Consider the following 17776-nt stretch of genomic DNA (forward strand, 5'->3'; position numbering starts at 1 on the left):
TCCAGGTTACCTGCAATCATTTACTAAGCAATGTAATTTTAGTAGGCCCTACAATTAACATAACCAAGTACCTACTTACTGGTTCACGTTCAACAAGGATTGTCCTAGGGAGTATTTGAAAAATACAAGGAAAGGAAAACCATCTATTTAATAGCTTTTTTATTCTACACATTTATAAAAGTAACAGTTTTACTAGGGAAATAGTTTTCACTCATTCACCACATATTTAAAAAAGTACTTTGTTGAAGTATAAACTCAAACAAAATGAGGCTAGGTAGGATCAGTAAATACAGGGGCTCTTAATGGAAGAGCCAAGACCTTCTGGGTCTGGAGGGCTTACGTGAACCTACGAGGGTGGGTTCTCTGTTTGAACCTGGAGCAAGAATGGTAGACAGGTTAGCAGACAGCATTTATTCCTGCATCGGCTACACTTTACAGTGGTGCTGAAAACCAAAACCGTTGATGCCTATTCAGTCACAGGAGAAAGCCATAGGTTCCCACCCTGCACATTCCGAGTTTGCACGGGGGAGGACATTTCTCTGGGAAAGCCGAGAAAATGGGGGGAAAACCATGATTTTGTCTATTAAATGTTTTTTTTTTTTTTGCATGTACTTTTTAGTCAAAATATTTTCCTTGTGACAAAATGAAATTTTACCCAAAGAATAAACTTAACAACAAAAAATCATAAGAACCAACTTTGACTAAATGATAGACTCATCACGGAAGCCAGTGGGCACTTTAACAGTGATCAAAGCACCCAAGAGCTGGTCCTTGCAGACTGATACCAGTTGACTTTGAAGATAGGGCAGCCTTACCGCTTACCTGAGAAAGTAAGTTGGTTGCTTTTGGGATAAAACTGCTCTGCCCTCCAAGGTGGTGGCTAGAGTGTCCTTCCCCATAGTGCAGAAGGCTAAGGAACTTGTATCATGCTCTCTGAAAACACATTTAATTCATGGACATGTAGACTCTAATGCAATGACCTGGTCATAAGCAAAACGTTGTGAACTGTGGCACTGGGACATTTCTCATAGGGCACTTTGGGTGGATCTTCAGGTGGTACAGAATAAATGGCAAGTCCTTTCAATGTATTAGCGTAGGGCAACTATAGAAGAAAGAGTAAAACAGTGCCGGTTATAGCAGGAAAGGGACAATGAATTTAAGACGGAAGCCCTTTCTGAAAGAGTTCTGATATGCTGGTCCTGGCCAGCTTTGTCAGCGTTTTGTTTGAAATGTAACCTGCCTAAGCACCATATACATATGCTAAACCATCAAGTCTCTGGGGGGCGGTGGGGTAGGCGGTGAGGAGATAAAGGAGGCCTCAATGAGGACCATTCCTTCCTCCCCTTCATTACAGTGGGAGCAGTTTGGAACTGGTGGTTCAGTAGCAATATCTTAAATAGGTGGGGTCAGTCTGCAAATATCTATTCAATGTCCTGCCTCTTGCCCTTAAAGAAATAGAGGCAAGTCCAGCGCTCCCTACACATACCTATGTGGACAAGCTTTCTTCCATGCAGGACAGCAATGATGTAGTTCCCCGGGGGGCAGAGTGGGGGCAATAATGATGCTTCTTTGCTCTTGAAGAAACTGGGTAAAATTTTAGTTTCACTATACATAGCAACGGATGCTCTCACTCTAAGCCCTGACCATTAATAAGGTTCCACTTGGGGCGGTTACATGGCTGGGGCAGAATCAGAAGAGAGTTTCTTGACCAGTGCTGCCTCCACAATGAGAGCTGAAGGAAGTTTCAATCTTCTCTGCAACCCTGGGGTTGCTCTCCCTGTAACTTCAACTATCCAGGACTGGAAGTAACCCTGTGTATCAGTCTCCTGTAATCTACCTCCCAGAGCAGCTCTGAGTGACAGCCTGTATCTTAGAGTTGATACATGAGACTTGAAAACCAAAGCCTGGTTGCAACAGGCAAATCTAGATGCAAAGACAAATACACACCGATGTATGTGTGTGTCAGTTATCCCCTGAAGAAGGAAAGAGGAGAAATTTGGGATGCTAGAGATAAGATTACTGTCTAATGAACAGAAGAAAAGAAGGAAAATCTTATAAAACAAATGCCTGGGACACCACTGCTGCACAATCTCCAGAACAGAAAAGGTGGGAGAGCGACAGAACCAGTGCCAAAAGCAGAAGCAAGGCCTGCTGAGCATGGCGCACAGAGCAGGTATTTACATGCTGTCCATGGGTCCAGGAGGGGCAGAACGGGTTCTTCTGGATACAGTCTGCACAGTTGTCACCAGAGCCACTCACCCCCGGGGCTGAGTCCATGGCACTCCATGTCCAAGTGCTGACCTACCTGCCAGCTTTCTCTTTTCTCATTCTCCCAGCAGGTACTCTGTCCCTCGGGGCCTTTTCTCTCCGCGACCTGCTTTAGCTTCCATGGGCAGAACTTTGGTGCCTGAGTGCCGATTAAAGTGAAGTTTCATTGGTGTGTGGCCTTGAGTTCTCCTCCTCCAGCAGAGCTATTCTTTGCTTGAGCATCCTCACTTGGGTCTCATGTCTTTCCACCATGGCCATCATCTGAGACTCCAGCTTCTTCAGTTTGTTCTGATGCTTCTTCTTTGCTTTCTCATAGGCAGCCACCAGGTTGCTGTGTGGGAACAGAGGGAAATGAGAATGAAGATTTTAAGTAGCATTGAGATACACACTGTCCTGACCATTAGTAACCAGGTCAGTAAGCACCACTTTGAAGAAACAGGTTATTCAGCCTCTTCAGTAAGAATGTGAAATCAAGTGGTTAGTATTTGAGCACTCAAGGCCATTCATCTATTGGCTTAACCATGGTTCATTCAGCCAGACTTCTCGAGGCTTGTCATTAACATATTAAGACAGTCCAAACTAGCCACATCCAAAATAGATAAGCAGATAAGGTAGCTGAATTCTAGAAATCTGTTATTTAAATACAAATAGTGTGTCCATTTGTTGTTCTATGGCTGCCTGCGATGTGCTTGGGAGCTATGGGAGAAGGGTGCCTCACCTTGGATGGGGGCAGAGAGCCTCCCAAGAATTCCCTTTGTGCTTTGGGCTGGTGAGAGTCACAACACACAAGCCATACATCAGCTAATGCTGCCAGAACTCAGAATACAGGCCTCTAAACTGTCCCGCCCCCCCTCTCCCCCTCGGCCCCGGGAGCCTGGTGGGAAGAGGGCAAGGGTTGAGCCCAGGGCTGGGTAAGTCCTGATACCGTCTCTGGTCTAAAATAGCACCCTAGATCCCTTTTGTGTACAGCCAGGTTCTCGAAAGCGTCGCCTGAGGACCAACCCCTGGAGATTCTCGAAGCCCTCTCAAGGGAAGTCTGTGAGGTCCTGTATTTTCTACCTACAATCTATAAAGCTAGGTTTTTTGATAACAAAACAATATGTTGCCTGTAGAAGTAGATGCGGAATCCAGCAGTCTTCTATTCAGCCCATTAGAGATTTGCAAAATTGTAAAGACAGTGCCAGTCTTCTTTTTGTAAGTTATTTTTAAATAAATGCCATTTGTATTACATGTGAATTTGTTTAATAAATGAATGGAAATTTTAAAAATTTTGTCCTCTTTTATGAGTATAAATGAGTCCTGAGCCCCCAAAGTTTGAGACTGCTGTCTTAGAGCAGTACTTCCTGAAGTATTCTACCGGATAGTAAATGTTGCTCAAATAAAAGGTGCTGGAGCCAGTTTTGTTTGGAAGACATTGGCTTAAACAGATTTTAAAAATGGTATGACTTCAGAACATTCACTGTATGAAGTTCTGAGAGGATGGACCACACCTGGTAGGCTTTGTTTCCCAAGCACGTTTGGCCCAAGGACTTGCCTTTACCAAGCACTTCTTAGGTTTTGATGGAACACTTGGAGAATTTTTGCCATAGGAAGACCAGGCTAAGGCAAGGACTCACCATTCTCAAGAATAGTTCCCAGCAGTTAAGGAAACATCCTGGTGTATGAGGCCAAGTACCATCGGGGATTGGGGATTTTACCTGTTGGCCCGCTTTAGGTCATTGACGAACTCCGCTGATTGCTGGTGTCGGATTTCACTGCTCTTGGTGAGTCTTTCCAGGGCACTCACCAACTCTTGAACTCTGGCCTTTAACTTCTTTTCTCTGTGTCAAGTAAATAAATACCATGAGCAACCTGAGATGATGGTGAAGGTGGCTGCTACCCTAGAAGTGGTGGCAGGAAGGTTTCGCTCACCCAGGCAAAAGGCAGGGGTACAGAAAAGGAAGGTTAGTACCAGCGGGCACAAGAGCTCCCTTCCCCCTCCACACCTCACCACAGTGATCTGGAAGGTAGACTTGAGCCTGCTTTCTTTAATGAGAAGGGCCCTTAGAGATTTTGTGTCACAAAGGAACAAGGAAAGGCAGTTGTTTCTAGTCTTCCAGATGGGGAAACCGCTAATCCAGTTTTTTCTGACATGGGCATGCCAGATGCAGCCTGACCACAAAACCCTGTCTCCACACCCTTTTCCAAGTGTCTAAGCATCTCCTGAACCACTCAGGGATACAAGAACAAACCTTGTTCTGGGAGGCCTACCTTGGACAAATCTCACTGAAATTCACATGATCTTACCTTGCCAAAAAAAAAAAAAAGATGAAGTAGAATCGATATATTAACTTTAAAGGTCCTTGTTTCCCTTTAAAGTACGTAAGTTATATTTGCACCTTGACTCCCCCATTCCATGGCTTAAAGTTCAGGCTTAGGAGTCAGTTTCGGGAGGTTTCTAGTGTCCATTCAGCTTACTGCCTCCCTCTGATTCCCACAGGAGCACACGATCCAGGCAGGGAAACAGTGACCACCCTGCTTTGCCCCTGTGACATGCAGTGTCACTCTGCGTAGTGTCAACATGTGTCACAGCACAATCCACCATGATCTGATTTATGTATTTGAACTCAGTGGCCTCCCCCATCGGCATGTGGGCTCTCGGGAAGCATATAATACAGGGACGAGGCAAGAGAATTAAATGTTAAATCAAGCCATATTGAGACTGCAACGTGCTGGTCAGCCCTGCAGCCAGGCCAGGAGGACACCTTCAGAACAAAGGAAGGTTTCTGCTGGATTACTAATAGCCCATTCCCCGCACCTGTGAAGGGGAAACAGGAACCAAGAGTCATTCCCTATGGCTAAAACCATGGGGAACCTAAGGATTACAGGCTAAAAACTGCAGGGAGCCTTTCACTCTACATATTCTTTTCAGGCTACACACCCTTCCCCTTCCCCTTCCCCTTTGGCGTGTGTGTTGAATTCTTCACTCTCCACCAAAAGACCCTCTTCTCTCAGTAGAGGATTTGGTCTCCCGGTCACTTGGGGAAATTTGCCCTGTCCTGCAATGCAAGGACCCTATTTGGTCTGCTGCTTCCCCCATGTACCCCCAGTGCTGAGCACCATGCTTGGGTGACAGCTTCTCAGTGACAGTGGTGGTTAAAGCAGCTTCAGAACAATGCATTGAGGGTATTTCGTTCCTTGGAGCATACTGAAAAACCAGGCTTTATGGAAGAAAGTCCTCTAAAAAGAACTCACTGTGAGAGTATGAGGAATGTAAATTAGCCCATTTTAGAAGGCAATTTGGCAGTATCCAGCGAAATGAAAAATGAACACATCCCTTTTCAAAGCAACTTGACTTCTAGGAATTGTTCTTACAGAAATAGGAGTGTAGCTGTCTAAAGATACATGAGATTACAGTTACATTTACTTTAACATTGGTTACAGCAGCTACAGTGGGAAACAACCAGGGGGCTGGTTAAGGAATATCTGCACTGCTCTGCAACGTAAAAAAGCAGATCTAAATGTACTGGCACGGAAGGGTATCTGATACATTGCCGAGTGAAAAGGGTGAGTTCTATGAGATGCCATTTTTGCAAAAACAACGAAAAATTTGAGTGCGAATAGCTGATTAGCAAGAGACCAGAAGGCTAAACTCAACAAAAGTTAACTCACAGAAGGGAGACGATGGAAAGCTTTCCTTTTCTACCTTACTGGCTTTTGCACTGCTTGAATTTTTTATAACTTTTTATGCTTTTGTAAAGTATGTGAGATGAGTCTCAGTGCCTATGCTTCCTGTAAGAGGGGCATGGGAGGGGTATGACCTGGGGGTGGAGGACTCTCAGGTGATGGTTCAGCAGCTGGTTCTTCCTTTTCAAATATCTTTTGTTTTGGCTTCCAGCTACTATAAGTGCAAGTCAAGCTTTCCGAGATGAGTAATAAAGGAATTGCGACACAATAATCCAGGCCTGCTTTTATGAATGAGGATAGAGGGGGAAAGATCTTTTCAAGCAAAGCATAATCACCAACGGAAAGTGCTATGAGTCGTAGTTCTTCAGGGAGTCCTCCCTCCCACCCTAAGCTAAGCACAGAGCCTCCCCACGTGTCTCCCACTTGCAGAGGGATGCAGGCTTTCCCCGGGCCCTAGCATCATCAGGAAATTGGGTGGCATTTCCGGCAGAAATCTGAAAGTGGCACCATTTCCTACTAGACCAGATGTGAGAATGGTGTCTTGGGAGGTCGGCTCCCACCTTCCCTAACCCATCCCCCCTTCAGCCTTCCAGGCAGCCCTCTGTCAGCTGAGGAAGGTTAGGAAAACTTGATATTTTCCCCCCCTTCCCTCTGTCTAAAAAGGATAGAAAAGAGTTATTTGTCCTGCATTTTGTTACTGTTTTGCTGCTTTTATCTTTCATCCTAAAGTTGATTAATACTGCAAAGGGAAAAAATTGTGAAGAGAATTTAAAATATCACCATGAACTCAATAAATTCACAACAAAAAAAACTTCCCAGAGCAACTGCATCCACACCCCTGCCCCACCCTGCAGACAGGGAGGGGTATGGAAATCTCGGTCTGCCCAAAACAAAGGGCTTTCTTCCCCAGTACCCAGGCCCTGAGGGACCAGATTGAATTTGCCAGTCCCGGCAGGCTCTAATGGAGGCCAGAACTCAGGAAGGCAGGAGAGGCCCTCACAGAGCCTGCCCAACCCCAACTAGGGCTGGGTGAGGGGGAGCCTCTGCCAGGAGCTGAGAAAACTCCCTAGGCCTTAGAGAGGAGGATGGCAGCGAATTGCTCATACAAAGTGCAGGACACAACTAGGGTGCTGATTTATTTAACGATATACAGGCCAAACCTCAAACTTAAACCTAAAATGTGGGTTACTTTGCCTGTTTTCATTTGAGCCAGGCAGACGCCTACAGAAAGTCATGCCTCCAGTGTTGCTCAGCTGGACAGAAACCAACACTAAACCACTGAAGTAACAACTCTAGACCCAGGCCTCCTACGGAGCAGCCAGAGCCTGGGGTGGCTGGTCCGAATTCAGACGTGCTCTAGGTATAAAACGCACACTGCGATTTGAAGACTTAATATGAAAGAAAGAATGTAAAGTCTCTCAATTTTAAAAATATTACATATTGAAATAATATTTTGGGTATATGGGGTTAAATATGTTACAATTTCAGTTATTTTTTTTTTACACTTCTAAATGAGGCTACTAGAAAACTTAAAATTACACATGTGACTCGTGTGATACTACCAGTGGACAATGCTGTTCCAGAGCACGCGTTTACAGTAACAGTACCAGGTATCCCCAGATTCCAATGCACTAGGTTTGGGTTGAGATCCAGGAACTGCAGTGTAAGAAGTGCCCTAGGTGATTCTTATTATCGGGCACATTTGGGAATCTGGTCAGGCGGAAGGGCTCTTCACTCGGGTCTGCGAATGAGCTTGCTGTGGTCTTGGAACTCTGAATCTACCTGCACGGTTCCACGCACGGCAAACTTCCCTGAAGTCTACGGCCTTCCTCAGCTGCTCGAAGGATGACCTGGATGAGAACCATGTGCCTGCTAACAATCCACGTCACTTTGGAAACTCAACCATTCATGTCCTGTTCCTTCTAGTTCCTAATTTGAATTTGCTTCTTCAGCTAAGGAAGAATTTATATGGTGGCAGCCTGACCTCTCCTGACCATTTCCTGCTTGATCCAGTTAGTGCCTGACTGCACCCTCCATCCCAAGACTCGCCGGCTGACAAAGTAGTGCGAAAACCCACTTAAACGATTAAGCCGTTTTCCCTTATAGTTTGACGGACAATCAATGTTCTCCTTATGTTCTCCTTCCTTATATGGAATATCTATAGCTGTTTAGCAATGTGGACGTACAAGATGGTATAAGACTGCCCGCCATGTTTCAATTGGGGCTCAGCCTTTGGATAAGAATCCGCTGAGCTGGTGCTGGCATCAATCGATGCTGCTTCCTGCTTATAGCCTCGGTGTCCCGTCTCTCTGTTCGAGAATACTACAACAATATAGTTTGTCTAGGTAAGATAATAAGGCTAAAATGAGCACTTTCATAGGCTCCACACAGATGAGAAAGTAAAAATTAAACACTACCTGTTCCATTTGCCCCCTCAATAGTAAGTCATTTCCTACACTATTACACTATTTTCTGGAGTGCCCAGAACCGTGTAATCCCTTCCTCCCTTCCTTGTGTTTTCAGTCAAGACATATGTCTATATCATCAAGTAAAAAGACGATGCTGGATTACCCTTGCTATGAAAACCCAAGTCACCTGGAACACACATGGATTTCAGCTACAGGTCTTGGTCTTCCCACTTCACCAAAAATGAAGGTTATTTCTGGTCACAAAAGGTCCTATGAATATTACTCTAACCGCACAGCCAGGGAAGTGCTTTCTTCTCTTTTTAACTGACACAGTTCTGGGCAGTGCATCTGCAAGGTGGACTGCTTGTGGCAGTTTGCAGGTGATAAGAAAAACCAGGTGGCTTGCCAGTGAGCTGGGCGGGAGACCGAGCTATGTGGCCGTCTGCGGTGGTGCCGGTCAGTGTGCCCGGAGCCTGGAAGGAGGGCTCTTCGGGACATCAGGGAAGAGACTGAACTCTCCCTGAAATGAAAGGCCATCAGCAGTTTTTTATCACAAAGTCCAAGTGCCGAGCTGAGGGGTCAACAGGGCGAGAGCCACCTGGCCTTGATGAGGTAGTGAGTGGCTCTGCAGCCACCAGGAACTTCTCATAGGAGCTGTAATCAAACCAGACCGCAGGGAGTCACAGCCACAAGGTCTAGAATTTCTTAGCAATCGCTCATTACATGGAATTAGTCATTGAGAGAATCGTCTTCATGCGCAGTTCCTCCTCACCTTCCACTGACTTTTAACCTGACCAGGTTTCTGTCTGCACTGAAACTACTCGTGAGGTCACCAGTGATCGCGGCGTTGTTGCATTTAAGGTCCCACTGTCTGATCTTCCTGTCTAGATTTACCTTGTCTTGCCAGCTGTTCCTTGAGTCTCCTGCATTGACTCCTCCTTGCTCTCTGCTCTGCTCCAACCCTAAATACTCAGAGTATTTAGGACTTGGCCCTGGACCATACTCTATAGCCTACCCTTTCTTTACCTGATACTCTCCATTCCCATTTATTTTCCTAAAAACATGCTAAAAACTTCCAAATCTGTATTTCCAGGCCTTTCCTCAGATCCCCGGACTTGTCTATTTGGCATGTCTACTTAACAGGCATCTCCAATTACACATGTCCAAAGCAAGACTTTTGAGATGATCTCCCAAATCCACTCTTGCTCCCTTGCCAGCAAATGGCAACACCATTTGCCCAGTTCCTGACCCTAGTCTTGAGTCAGCCATCATGCCCCCTTTCCCTTGTCCTCCATATCCACTCAACGGCAAACCCCATCTACCTAATCCCGCCTTCTCTCCATTTCTGCCACCACCATCTAGGGCCACTGGTTCTCACCTAGATAACCACCGAGCCTCCTAGTGGCTTCTCTGCTGTACCCCTGCACCTGTTAGTTTGGTTTTCACAGAGCAGCCAGAATAACTTTTTAATGTGACAAACTGGATCGTATTACTGCCCTTCAGTGCCTTCCACCTGCACCTGAAATAAAGTCTGTGGTCTTCCTTTGCCCTCTGCAGCCATGCTCAACCTGGCCCCTGTCTACCCGGTCTTTGGCATCCCCCTCCGCGTTGCGTGCTGGAATCCTATCAGTCCTCAGCACACACCAAGCTCCTTCCCACCGCACAGCCCTGTGCAGTCGGTTCCCTCTGCTTGGGAGGTACTTCTTTCACCCAGCTACTTTCCCTCCTCATTTCAGCTTAAATGATACCTCCTCAGAGAAGCCCACCCATCTAAACAAATGTCCCAGAGTTATGACATCGTAGCACTTTGTCATTTCCTCCGTGTTACTCATTGCAATCTATATTTATTTTTTAAAAAATCTTCACAGCGACTCTATCACATCACCCTATTTATTTCCTTTATGGTAAACATCACAATCTGTAACTACTTGTTATTTTTTTGAAAATCCAGGCAGTGAGTGACAGCTGTCTCTAAGTCCTTCACAAGGATAAAGTTATTTAACTTTCAACAACCTTCAAGGTCAGTACTATCATCATTCTAATGTTATAAAGAGGAACTTGCCGATAACCTGATAACCTGCGGAGCTGCCCAGGAATCCACTTGCAGAGCCCGAGCGCCTCAGTGTCTCGTGGGATACTGTCACCGACCAAGGGCAGGCAGGAAGACCTCTGGTGCAGAGCACAGGCCTGCAGAACCACGACTGTCCCCAGAGGACGATGCTCCACTGCAGGTACGTTTGCGTGTGGCTGACTTTTGCCAGGAGTAGCAGCAAGATGATGGTAACAAGACTTTATCTTTTTTTGGCCCAGATTTTCCCATAAACATGTTTCTTGCCCAGGAAATGCATCTGTAGTGGTCATGTAGTGTGTCACTGCCTTTGCCTATGGCTGCAGGGTGCTCTCCATCACTCTGCTTTTATAAGATGCCAGGGAAGGCCTTCTGTCTGAGCTTTTGGAACATGGAAGAATGACATGAAATGAAAAGAAATCTCAGTTACCCAAGTGATGTTCACCTCAAGCCCTGGAATGAGCCTCAGTCTTTACCTGAGCCCTTGTAGGAGCTCAGCTGTCTGTTAGGTGATAACGAACTCACAGGTGTACTTTGTATTCCATTAACGTCCCACAGACCCATGTGCATTTGTGGAATTCCAAGCTCAATTTCCACTGCTTGATTGCTATTATAAATTAGTCAAATATGAAGAATCAGCAAGTGTAAGTTCATAAAACAGCACCTTTTAAAATAATGGGCCTTCTACTAATAAAGCAGTGAAGATTCTGCTGTGTGTCTTTAAAAGGACCCCATCCAGTTCCCTCTTTATTTCATTCTACTATCTGTATGACTCAAAAACAGTGTTAATCCATCGTTGCGGAAATAGGGACCAGTCAGTGCCATCTTTTCTCCCTCATGGCCAAATGTTGGTTCCTACAAGTCGAAAAGATTTCTAGAGCTGGGCAGACACTGTTGGAACTTGGACATGGATTTGAACTCTGAGGAGGCTTGCTGTGGTTTGTTCTAAGGCTCTTTAACAACCAAGTGCTCTGCGGGCCACTGATGGGTGGAGAGTGGTCAGTACCCCCAGGGATTCGGGGAAGAGTAGGACGATGGCAGAGGTGACTGAGGACGCTTCAGGAAGGCGAGCGTCCTACTGGAAAGGATGAGGAGGCGGGGCCCACAGGAGAGCCGGGGGACAAAGTGAAAGGCGTGCTCTTGGAAAAATGAATTGCCCTGAGTGACCAGACTACAGATTATATACAGGAAACACTTGAAACATGGGCGAGGAAGTTAAGCTAGAGACCCACAGACAATCATGAAGGCCAAGCCGTTGAAGGTGCTTCTGCAGAGCAGAAGTGTGCTTCGAGGTATTTCTGGCAGCAGAACAAGATGAGACTAATGGCAAAAAGACCCATCAGTATGTTACTCTGAGTTCTGAGGAGCTGAGGTCTAAACTTAGGAGAAGGCAATACAAATGGAAAGGAATGGACGGGATTTTAAGGGAAAACACAATCTGATCTGCTGACAAGAGGTAGAGAAAACTTGTAAGCCTGGATCATTAGAAGAATATAATTTTTAACATAAATAGGAATTCTGAAGCAGAGGCCACCATCAAGTGGCAGGAGGGAACAGATGAGAATTTCCGTTTTGGACATGCTGCGTTTGAGGCCCTGGCACGATATTAGGGTGTCGACGTGCAGTGGGCAGAGAGACATGAGGCTGTGATAATTTAGGGACCATGTGGAAGGAACAAGGCTAACGGAGTTGAAGTCCTGTACCTGAGTGAGTAAGCCACGATCCCTGCCCCAAGGGCATCTCTTGGGTTTGGGGGGGCGGGGTGCGATGATAAAAGGGAGGAAGGAAAGGAGTGGAACCAGGCACATAAGAAACAGAGCATGACGGGTTCTGTAATAGAAGGAAATTCAGGGCACACAGGAACAACAACAAAAAAAAAAGTGGTGTGTATGGGATGGTGGTGTCACTTTTGCTTGAAGGTAGAAGAAGGAACTGATACATTTGATAGACAGGTGGCATTACAGTTTATAGACTGATGTGAGTGCTTGGGGTGTGGGCTTGGGTGGGGTGAGGGCAGGAGTCACGGCCCAGAGGCACAACGGAGTATTGGTCTGGTTGCAGCTCAGGGCAGAAGGGGGCAGGTGACAGAGGCAAGGGCAGAGAAGCAGGCAGGGTCAGAACCCACACTTGCTGAAGAGTTTGGACATGGACAGCTGGAATCACTGGGAGGTTTAAGTGATGAGGTGTAGTGGTCAGTATTCTAAAGCAGTTCCCAAAATATTGGCCCCTTAATGTACACACACCTCTCAGCTATTCAAACACTAATCTAGGCGCTGTTATAGGGCCCCAAACCAATTTTAAGAGGTGATTATTCCAGGTAGACCTGATTGAATTAGGTGAGCCCTTAAAAAGGACGGGACTCTTCCCGGAAAGAGATCTGACGCAAATAAGGGATTGATGAGAGGGAGGTTCTTGTTGCTGGTTTTGAGGATGGAGGGGCCTGTGCAGAAGGAATGCGGACCACCTGTAGGAGCTGAGTTACTGCTGGCCAACAGCCAGCAAGAAAATGGGACCTCAGCCCTACAGCCACAAGGAGTCAAGTTCTGCCAATAGGCAGAACAAGTTTGGAAGCATATTCTTCCCAAGAGCCTCCAGAGGAGAGCGACACCTCAACGGCAGCCCTGCAAGACCTTAAGCAGAGAAGCCAGCCATGCTGTACCCATATTTCTGGCCCACAGAAACTGGGAGCTAATAAATGGGCATTGTTTTAAGCCTCTAAGCTTGTGCTAATTTGTTACACAGCAATGGAACACTAGTATGGGGGTAACCATCAGATTTGCATCTTACAAAGTTACTCTGTGACCCTGAAACATTCCCCCCTTGTATTGAGTCATTGTCAGGAGCACACAGATGTCTCCATTCTTAGAAAGAGTTCCTTGATAGTCCCGCTTCCTGCACAGCAACACCTGTCACCGCTAGGGCCGGAGTTCGGTGTCACCCCTATGGTAGTGGGGAGGGATAACAGTGCAGAAGTATAGTTAGCATTTTTCTCTGTTCTTCCTCATTGACCCAGTGAAGAATCACAGGTCAGCGAGGTTTAGAAAAGATTTTAGAAAGACAAAGGAGGCACATGGTCCCAGTGAAGAGCTGTAACAGAGCACTGTTACAAAGGGGCCACAAAAAGACCAGAAGTGGGAATGTCAGCCTTATAGTTGGGCTGTGATGGGTGGTTCCAAAGGCATGCCTAGGTGATTGGCAAGTGAGGTCATTTTGATTGACACCTGGCTGCTATATAACTCTGCCTAGTGCGCATGTGTGAACCCAGAATTCTACTACCATTGGGGTGTTCTTTGGGCGGTCTCTAGGCTGGGCCCCTATTCCTTTGGTCCCTCCTGCCGCTCCTGTCTGACTAGCTACCTAACACCTCTCCAACCAGCTGTCTCTACTCCTTACCTCTCCCCTTCGCCCACTGTAATGTGAAGTGGTTGGACTCCTTGCTTTGAAACACTTTCTTTGACTTTTGTGTCCCCCCACTGGTGGATGTGTCAAGGTCTGTCATCTGCAGTTTCTCCCATCACTAGTACTTCAAACAGCAGTGGAGGCCCACAGGCTAGGCCGAATGAGGTGGTTCCACTCCGTCTCTTTGAATTTTGAGACGCTGCCTTATGTGCCTTCCTACCTGGGCCAACTCCACTCCCAGATGGGGCATGACTAGGTCCTCCTGATCTGGTCTCTTGTGACCACACTAATCAGCCAGGGCCCACCTGCCCCGAATGTCCCCTTACAGGGATCCGACATGCAGCCCTCTCCATGCAGCGGCGACTTGCTTGTCACTCATTAGCAAGATAGAAGGAAGTCCATGCACTTCTCCTCTGCTTGATGAGTTGGGCACATCCTGTCCCTAAAAAGAGTGGCTACTATGATTTGTTGACTGCCCTTACCTAGCATTTTACAGAACCATCTGGCACACATGCAGACACATGTGGCAGATCCCAGGTCCCTAAAAGCCTTAGCAGAGCCCCCATTGGCCCGTGACTAAGTGACCACGGCCTCCTGCAGAAGCAGGCGGCTGACATTTGCTGGTGGCTGTGTGGCAGCTGGAGCCAAGTCCTGATCCCCTACTGGGTGAGATGCTGCCCTGCTTCGGGACCCAGTTACAGAAGGATGTGGAATCACCTGAGGTGCTACTACATGCTGCTTCTGACCATGTCACGAGCCCCTTTCCTGACTATTCTCTGTCTCCCGGCGCTGAGGAACACAGCGTCCTTATCTTTTAACCAATACGACCTGGGGTCTGTGGGACTGAGGAAGTCTGTCCCCACCCCCGGTACTTCATTTGTCCCCAGCAGTTGGTGGACAGATGTGCGGCTGTGGACCAGGAGTGCGGAGGCTCCTGTGTGCCCAGACCACACACACTACGGGGGGTAGAGTCTTCAAGTGAGTCCACATGAGTGAGCTCAGCTCACACGCATCTGTAAGCAAACCTCCGCCAGCACACGTGGTCCCGCAGAGAAGGTGGAGACACGCGATTCTGCACTGCCTCACTGTGTGACCTTGGGAAACCACTCAGCCTTGCTGTGCCGGTCCCCACCTCCACCCCTCACGTGGAGAACACCACCTGTTCCTCACTGCCTCCCAAGACTATGACGGAGATGAAACAGTCTGCTCCTCTCAGCTGTGCTCAAGTGCCCAGGGCAGGCTGCACAAAACCATGTAAGTATAAAGAAGAGGCATTTCTGAAAATTCAGTCTCCTTAAGTGCACATTTACAGTTTACTTCTTTGGTACAAAGATCATTCAACTAAATTTTACTAGGACCAAGAGCAAGAGAGGGATCTGAGACGGAGAAGGGTTTTGTGGCATGCAGCCTGTGTGGACAACGGCAAAAATAAGCCACCCTGATAAGAAAAGCCCTCATGCGCAAGACCAGAAACCTGGTCTTCCAGACGGTTTGATGCAATACCAGAGCCAATAAACCACAATAAATGTTTATGGAAGTGGAAGGATCGAAATCAGGCCAGATGGAGGTTATACAGTAAATGTGTGATCGTGTGGAACCCTAGATTGTTCCAAACAGAAGAAGGCTGGGAGAAGACACAGTAAGACAGCAGCGTGGGCTGGCAAGGTCCGGGGGAGACAAGGCTGGGGTGGGGCAGGAATCTAGAGCCAGTGACTGAAATGTCACAAAGTATCTTCTTTAGAGGTGGCTTGTTCTCCTCAAGAAAAGGCCACTGCATAGCCTCTTCCCTCTCCCCTCCCTGCACCTGCTCTCTTGAATCTAAATACCTGGGCCCACAGATTCCTTTTTGAAGGGAGAAATATTTCTGAAAATCCTGGGAAGTTTCCCTCATCTGACTTCGACCACTAGCTCGGTGGTGATTTAATACCGTCAAAGATAGTGTTAGTTTCCACTTGATTTTTAAAAATAAAACCATTCCCAAACTTCAGCCCTCAGGTATTTGTATTATATACCCTCATGAAATGATTATTTTAGTTTCTACAGTATAATTGTATTATTGTCCTTTTTCCCGTAGCCCTGCGGGTTCTTTCTTGGCTTCATATCTCTGGGTCTTTATTAGAAATCCATGCTAACCAGCTCAAGGCTGGTTATTGGAAATCCATGGTGACTGACAGAACAAATGAAATCTCTTTGTGTTGAGTCAGCAGAACCTGCATCCTACTTGTGCCAGCAAAGTCCTCTGAGGTTTGGGGAATTTGAAAAATTTAGGGGCTTAGCTTGCAGAGACATCCAAACGGCTCCCAGTAAGAAGCAGGGAGTGGATCTGCATCCCATGCTTCTGGCACAGTCAGGCCATTGGGATTTGTTGAGGGCATTTTACTGTGCTGCTTCTCTCTTCCCACCTCAAGCCAAGCAATTACAATTTAACCGCATGGCCAGGGGTGCTGGCAATGTGAAAACAGAGCTATTACAACTTGGAAGGAAAGACAAAAAGTGACAGCGAGTAAGTCAGGAAGGTAGTGGAGCTCCCACAGGGCTGCCTTCGATCCACGGTCAGCCTGGAGGCCACCGTATAAACTAAACAGCCCTAATGGGCCTGACAGAACACACTGTGAGGGCACTAGCCTTCCCCTCTTTCTCCAAATTTCCAGAAATGATGGGAAATGTGTTTTAAAAAAATCCTCAAGCATGTAGAAAGCAGAGAGTGTTCTTTGTATACCAGAGATCATGAGCAATTGCAAAAATGGATAGGCAGGTTTTCTATTCTTCCTGGAAAAGGAAACCACAACTCGGAATGCATACGGAAGGACAGTGCTACAAAAGGGAGAAGGGGACTCAGAGGTGCTGGCCCGGAGGACAGGAGGACACCAGGTAGATGCTTGGGTCAGATATGCAGCCCAGAGAGCTGTTTTCAACTGGGTGGAATAGAAAGCCCAGCTGAGCTTGTGAGCCAACACCAAGAAAGAGTCACAAAGCTCAATTCTAAAAAGAGTTTAGAGGTGAGGAAACAGTGTTAATACAGCAGACAAAAAGCATTTTGGAATCAGTATAATAAATATCCACGGAGAGAGCAAGAGAATACAGTATCACTAAAGAAATGCTAGATTTCATCACCAGAATCAAAGTCAACATGTAAGCTGAACACCACAATGGATACAGCTAACGCTCCTCTTCCCACGCAGGCCTAGAGCCATCCAGGAAGCACTGACCTGAGTGGCCAAGAAAACTTAGAGCAAAGCCGTCACTCCTGGAATAAACCGCTTATTGGGGTGCTTACCGACGGATGGCGTTGGCGAACTCTGCAGCCAGCTCACTGTCGCTGCACGTGGTCCGTAGGTCAGCCAGTGACAGAGCTGGGGAGGCAGTGTCGGCACACTCCTGAGGACAGCAAACACATTCTTGTTAGATGTGGAGCCGAGCCTGGGAGCACCTCATGAGCGCATGTCTGCTCTGTGGCAGAGCAGGCGAGGTGAGGACTGCAGCTCTGCCCCAGGAATCTGGGACCTCTGCAGGCTGTGGCCAGCGGGCGAGGATGACTCCTGCAGACTCTGAGCACTCCCTGCGAGCCAGGGGCTAATATGAGCGTTCGCACACGGGTCCTCTCCTTTAATCATCGTGATGACCCTCTGAGGCAGAAACCATCATCATTCTCTTTTACCAAGGAGAAAGCTAAGGCACAGAGAAGTCATACCGCCCCAAGGCACCAGGGAGGACAATGTAGAACAAGGATTCGAACCCAGGTCGGCTAGCTCTGGGTCACTGCTCTTCACCACTGAGTTACCCTCTTGTAGTTCACACAAGACAACTGGGAAATAACACTTGAGGACCCTCAGCCCCCAACCATCTTCTCTACATTTAGGAGCTTTACGGGGTTGGGTGTAGTCACCTAGAAAAGCCAGGAGAGGCAGAGGAAAACGGAAGTGCACCCACACCCATGTCTCAGCATTACACAGGAACACTGACATGT

The 17776-nt window shown here is 47.1% G+C and overlaps 1 protein-coding gene across 7 annotated transcripts in view; it reads right to left on the reverse strand.

The window, feature by feature from the left end:
- Positions 1 to 1291: 1291 nt before the first annotated feature.
- Positions 1292 to 17776, reverse strand: part of MCC (MCC regulator of Wnt signaling pathway) — a 376346-nt gene continuing 359861 nt past the window's right edge. For all 7 annotated transcript variants that reach the window (XM_039848467.1, XM_039848466.1, XM_039848468.1 and 4 more), the window contains 3 exons: positions 17087 to 17187; positions 3966 to 4088; positions 1292 to 2599 (listed from right to left, as the gene is read on the reverse strand). In XM_039848467.1, the coding sequence (XP_039704401.1) occupies positions 2419 to 2599; positions 3966 to 4088; positions 17087 to 17187 (405 nt within the window). In that variant the 3' untranslated portion in view covers positions 1292 to 2418. The remainder of the gene's footprint in view (positions 2600 to 3965; positions 4089 to 17086; positions 17188 to 17776) is intronic.

Source organism: Pteropus medius, unplaced genomic scaffold, assembly GCF_902729225.1.
Source record: "Pteropus medius unplaced genomic scaffold, Ma_sr-lr_union100, whole genome shotgun sequence".
In the NCBI taxonomy this organism is placed as follows: Eukaryota; Metazoa; Chordata; class Mammalia; order Chiroptera; family Pteropodidae; genus Pteropus; species Pteropus medius.